The sequence below is a fragment of the Rhopilema esculentum genome, chromosome 3 (genome assembly GCF_057945365.1).
Source record: "Rhopilema esculentum isolate cy_ngs chromosome 3, ASM5794536v1, whole genome shotgun sequence".
Taxonomy (NCBI): domain Eukaryota; kingdom Metazoa; phylum Cnidaria; class Scyphozoa; order Rhizostomeae; family Rhizostomatidae; genus Rhopilema; species Rhopilema esculentum.
Window position 1 is genome coordinate 8,212,525 of NC_142817.1, and position 6,363 is coordinate 8,218,887.

The window sequence follows — 6,363 nt, forward strand, 5'->3', positions numbered from 1 at the left end:
GTTTAATAAATGCATACTTTCTTTTCCATTAGTCCCATCCTATAGCTAATAAAAAATTCCATTAACAGTTGATATAACACGATATTTCAGAAAGCTTGTTTCTATAAAATTATCAAGGCACATTAATAGTGTCTCAACGTCTGATAAAGCAATGAGATAAGATCTAAAACACTTTTGTATCTACAGTTTACGGTTCAAGGGATGATGTTTCACCATGCACAAATTCACTTTTATGACACAAATCAGAAAAAGAGAAAAAATCACTTACGTTTTTTAACTTTTTTACATTTTCGTTATTCAAATATTTTTAGCATGTCACAGTCTGTTATCTGTTAGCATGTCACAGTCTGTTATTAATTATTATGATTGAGTTTTTGAAATCCTAATACATTAGAATACAATTTTCAAATACATTTTCAAATCTGTAGGTACAAAGAAACTTACGTTTTCGCAAAAAAGGTTCCAGGGTATTCATGAGCACAAATTCAAAATGGCGGATTTAAGAGTTTTTTGGGAAAACTACTAAAACCATATAAATATAAGCATCAAATTGGGGGACTGGCATAACCTTGCTTGTAGGAACAATGGTTTCTTAGATGATAAATCTAAGAGGTATGGCGTCTTTCCAATATATTACCTGGTGAATTAACATGGAGTGACCAAGAAGGCGTTAAAATTGCCACTTAAGCGTATTCATACTTCATATTTATCTAGCTGACTCCGTTTTATGCATGATTTTAAACACAAGTGGAATATAAAAATATGTAAGCAAAAGCTTAAACTCGCCACGTAAACAAAAAACGACACTCACCATAAATATGAAAATTATGCACTGCCTTTTCTACTTCATCAACCAAATCGAACATCTGACATTGTTTACAAATCGCAGTGAAATCACTTACACCATTCAACGGCATATTTATCCGGCCTACAACAAATCAAACTGTGCAATATTTTGATAAAATGAAGGCCCTGGATCAATAACGATAATGTTAGAAAATAAAAAAATTCTGCTTGCTGTAGTAAAATAGCTAATTCCTAAAAAGAACCCTAATCCCCTCTCGGTGGTTGCATCACGGACCAAATATTTCCCTGTAAACAATAAACAAAGAATTAGCGTTAGGTAAGGGCTAGTTTTTAGTGACGTTGATAAGGGTTAGTTTCTAGTGAAACTGGCAGGGACATTTACCGCAAGAATCAGCATATGAAACCGAAAGTATCTGAAAATGTACACAAATAATTCTCAGTTTCGATCTAACGTCTCAAATGGAAAAATATAGATCGAGTTGTAACTAAAATCTGGATAATGGGAGAGTCAAGAAACAAAAGGATGGGGATAAAAGGACTCAAAGGAGCAAACTGATCCAAGAATGATTTGAAGTTGCTTTCGCGCATATGAAAACCCAGCATCAGCGGAATTAGAGACCTGACTTGCAAAACAAAATTCTGAGAGGTATTTTTCAAGAAAAAACAAAAAACAAGCTTAAGACCGAGTTGCACCATGCCTATCTTCTTTATTAATTTATGCTGTAACGATTAATACCCCCATATAACTCTACAAAGCTCTCACAAACCATCTATAAAGTTTTGTATAACTTCTAAGCAAATGTTCCGTGAGGAGCCAGCAGTTTTATTGCCTTTCTTCAGAAAATACTGCACGCACCCTGCGGTAAATAGCACGTAAGGCTTCATTGTGCGTAATAGCACGTAAAATAAGAGACCATGCTCATCTACCTGTTCGTAGATTGTCCCTGCTATTACCCTCAAATGGCATTCAGAAAACTCAATGGTTTCTTGGCAAGCATTTGGCATTAAAGTTAGCTGCTCTAGCAAGTAGCGGCAATGCAATACATACTAACCTAAGTAGAGGTAGTTAATGAAGTTGCGGAAAGCTGCAGAGCTAACCTGAAAAAAAAACCGATGGTGAAAAGTTAAGGAAAGTGTCCACGTAGCAGAAAATGTTACATTGATACCCTAAATTTCATCCACTCGACAAATACGATTTTGAAATCAATCCAGGCCTTATTTCTCAACATTCTCACAACTATAAAGAACAAAGACTGCAGTGAATACAAGAAGTTTGTTGCTGTATTTCCGTCTACAATATTTTAGCAATACCAATACTTACTACTTTAGCGAGCACTCAAATAAGTCCACCAAAGACAGTATGGTCTGTCTATAGAAGATTTTCTTAGAAAAAGACTTGAGCTTTGTGTGGAAATTTGTAGAAACCTTTTTACTGCCTGTCCTATGTAGAAACCCTCTAAACACGTTTCAAAAGAAAGGATTATAAAGTAACAACAAAAACGAAACTATTTATGCAGAAGGGGCTCTTTAATGAAGCATAAATTTGAATAAGATCGTTGGAACGATACATACAAGACTCTTTTTCAATGTGATAAGGGAGCGATCCCTCCATTTGTTTTTAAATTTATTGGCAAAATATGGACATCTTGCAGTCAATATGATCTTGTGAGCAATGATTGTCTCCTCCCCAATGGTAAAGCACACATCTTCAAATGATGCTCTATCTGTGCAACTTTGGAAAAACAGAGAAAAAAAATAAGCCTGTGAAAATGTATGAGCAGATATCGAGACAAGCAAAACTAAAGAAGCCATATTCTAGTTTTCATGTAGCATGGGTATTAAACTATTACACCAAAGGGATTTTCAAGGCCTCAATATTTAGATTTTCCTTTCTTAACTTGAAGAAAACACTTTTATGACATTATGGGAAGAGCCATTGAGAGCTATGGCCACTAATTGAGAGCAAAGTCAATTTGTGAAGACATGTGAACCACTTTTCATGCTACCCTTAGAGATCATCTTGTTCTTTTTGGAGAAAACTAGAACTAAACTTGATAGCATTAAATGCAAGTGCCTGTCCTGTCATCACACATTTTAGAAGAGCATAATTATTTCTAGGACAAAATCAGTGACAGAGCAAGTTAGCAAGTAAAAGAGCTATTGAAAATTATCAAAAGACAGTGAAATTGCATACCTTCTGAGGAACTCATGATACTGATCTCTTTTCATACATTCACTAGTTATAGCTTTGAATTCTTTTAGCATCTTTTTTATTTTCTGTGTTAAAGCTGCATAGAGACATCTTTCTCCATCAAAGGTGTTTGCTTCACATCTTGCTCCTTGGAAGTTGAAACATAACACATTTTAAAAAGGGTAAAATCCTGTTAAATTCCTTGAAATTTTGCTTCCTTTTTTAAACAAAATAATGCTAGCATGACAATGCAACTTCATCTATTAGAGGCACTTGTTGAACAAAGATACGTAATTAATCTGGTTGGAGCATACATTTCCTGGCTTCCTTAGATCAATTCCTCAAACCATGATTAAGATAGCTGAAATATTTATTACTTTATGGCTATATCATATCATATAATATTTCTCACCATTTCTCAGCATGAATTCAACAAGGCTTTCATGCCCACACAGGCAAGCATAGTACCTTGGGAAAAAACTTGGCATAAGAAAGCAAAGTACTAAAAGCTATTTAAAGCAATGGGATTTTAAAAAAGACAGGTTTGAGTTGCTATCTTTTGGTCTAAGCATTACATTAGAGGGGCTGCGGCATGTGCAAGGCTGCCAGATCATGTTGCTGCCTAGATACTTGTTGATGTGGTGAATCCAGCACATCAACTGAAGTGAGATTCAGTAGGACAGAGAATGGCAGTGCATCTACAGACTTTGATATATTTTCTTACTGAGGAACAATTTTTTTGCAGCCAATAACATAAAGACTGATTTCAGACATATATTTTGACATTTCATTCATATGCATTTCATTGATCAGTCCACAAAGGAGCAGTTGCATCAGGAACACGAGAAGAGAACATCATAACTAGATGTTTGGCCAAAGGAACAGAAACATTACTAAAAGCCAATTGTTACAGGATGATTTAGACTTGGCAGTAATGCTGCAAACTTCGAGATTTCATGGTCTGCCATTTTTTCAGATACTCTCCTTTGACAATTGGAAAAGAAAAATTGTCTAAGGTACAATAAGGAATTGTCTAATACCGGATTCGTCTACTTATCCGATTGTCATGATGTAACAAGAACTGGTTAAATGTGTTAAGCATCATGTCTCTTTTCTTTGTTGTTGTACTTATTATTAAGAACTAGAATATGCCTCAAATGTCTTTGCATCATGATTAATTCATATATGTATTATGAATCAGTAATTCAGACATAAGTGAATTGGTCCATACATAAAAAGTGCTAGGGAAAAAGGTAAAAATTGTCAAAACGACCAGGCTCATCCAATTTCTGATTGTCACAATCTCAATTGCAGTCTTGAGGCAAATTCCATTACTGTTCATAGGGATTTTGAAAAACGATAAAAGCATTTTGAGTGTCTTTATGTTGGTAACAAACAGAAAATCAATGACAGAGATTTCTGAATTATTGAGAAAAACAAAAGCAACCTTTTGCTTGATAAGAAATTGATGAATACAATGGCTTAAAACTTACAATGGTGTACTGTCCCATTCATCTCTTATATTCAGCTCAACGCCTTTCTCTTCTGCCAAAGTCCTGCATTGATAAGAGGGTTCTGTAAGGCATAACATTAAAGATAGCAGAATCCACTCAAAGTTTGAGGGTCTTCTATTTCTCTCTAAAAGGGGGATTTTTTCAAAATTTCTGAAGAGGAGGCTTCTTTAAAAGTTAGGGAGCTTGACCTTGTAAGGAGAGCATGACCTTGGGCATAAAGTACACTTTTATTTCTACATACTGTTTTCAAAAACATACAAAACTGTAGGCTTTTAGTGATAGAGGGTGTTGCCAGGGGTGTAGAGCTAGTGGGCTCATGGGGGCTTTGCTTCCTTGTTGATGCCAAAAATTTTCAAATTTCTACTTTTCCTATTGTTTTTTGCAACATTTTGTGCAAAAGCCCCCCTTGTTATTTTGACAGCACTACACCACTGGGTGTTGTCTCCTCTATTAGTTTAGCTATTGAGGTAACTCCACCATTAAAGCAATTATTTTGCAGGAAATATTCGCTGTTCCTTAGTTTCTCTATTGTATTGTAGTATTTTTAGTTCTATTATTTAAATCAATCTCTGAAATTATTGTATGTAGTGGAATTTTAAAATGAAATGAAATTGAAACTGAAGCTGTGAAGAAACGTTCTTCGTTTCAGTGGTTAGAAAGGCTGAGTGTATGCAAATATCAAACATTTTGTGGTTTATTTTGATCTTGGTACAATAGCAACATTCACTTTATGCAACTGCTAATTTATTTAGATTGAATCTAAGTCTTTATTAAATGGGTGGATGGGAAGATTTAACTGTGCCTGTGTTACAAAGCTTCTTTAGGTTAAGAGTTCACAAGATTTCTTTATTGCATTGTAAAATCAATGGATTGTCGTAACCAAAAATAGGCACTGAAATTACAGCAAATTATGGAGGAAAGCGCAAAATGTTGTTGAATACGCTCTAATGTTGCACATATGACGAATAATTGTTGATTAAATAGCGATCAATTGCATTGCATAGATAGGCCACTAAAAGAGAATAAAAAACAGAATAAGGCCAAATTCAAAAAACTGCTCATGCTTACTTAATTCTCTCAAGATCCCCTATTCTTGCAGCCTTGAACAAATCTTTAGTAAAATATTCAGCTTCTTCCATTTTTATTTATATTTGATCACGTAAACAACTTTCTTCAGTGATGAGTGGGGCAGCCACAGAAGTTCCTGCAGATTTTTGTGTTTACAACCAATTTTCCTTCGCAGCGTTGTCGTTGAATTTTCTCCTTCGCAGGAACGCATAGGATCCAAATTAGTGTAATTTAGTGCGGTTCAAGAACAAGGGGAGAAGAATGGTGAGGGTAAAGTGAACATAGAGCAAAAATGTTTGCAGCCGCTGTGCAAAGAGCTTTTGCGCCTGCAAGCTGCGGCCAAATGGCGACGCACAAAATTTTTCCCGCCAACCGACCATGTGACACTTTGATTCCGATCCAGGCCTCCTGGGAGGTGCAATGTTATAGGGTTTTGTGTCACCACAACCACAAAAGACCTGAGCATGGCGGAGTGAACTTAAAGCCTGATCGGCTCATTTTATATACAAAATTTTACCATGTGAGTATGCCTCAAATATTGTCAGTTCCACGGAGAAAAAATCCAAAATTCAAATTTATTTTATCTCAAAAACGGCACCATGCCGCACGCTGATTTTTTTATTGATTCATCTTCATGCCCCGAAAAATAAGATTATATTGGTTGGCATATTTGGAAAATTGGGTCACGTTCATAATTTCACCGCAAAGATACCTAACTTTAGGATTGTCAATTTATGGGTGCGATTGAATGATGATTTAAAACCGCCATACTTTTTGGGATAT

The 6,363-nt window shown here is 35.4% G+C and overlaps 1 protein-coding gene across 1 annotated transcript in view; it reads right to left on the reverse strand.

Annotated features, from left to right (window-relative positions):
* Positions 1 to 5,764, reverse strand: part of LOC135692548 (ankyrin repeat and BTB/POZ domain-containing protein 1) — a 26,505-nt gene extending 20,741 nt beyond the window's left edge. Inside the window, exons 1-7 of the mRNA XM_065210711.2 lie at positions 5,581 to 5,764; positions 4,492 to 4,554; positions 3,411 to 3,466; positions 3,002 to 3,146; positions 2,380 to 2,539; positions 1,860 to 1,905; positions 812 to 928 (exon numbers count right to left, since the gene is read on the reverse strand). Coding sequence (XP_065066783.2) covers positions 812 to 928; positions 1,860 to 1,905; positions 2,380 to 2,539; positions 3,002 to 3,146; positions 3,411 to 3,466; positions 4,492 to 4,554; positions 5,581 to 5,651 — 658 coding nt within the window. The 5' untranslated portion in view covers positions 5,652 to 5,764. The remainder of the gene's footprint in view (positions 1 to 811; positions 929 to 1,859; positions 1,906 to 2,379; positions 2,540 to 3,001; positions 3,147 to 3,410; positions 3,467 to 4,491; positions 4,555 to 5,580) is intronic.
* Between the last annotated feature and the right edge of the window lie 599 nt (positions 5,765 to 6,363).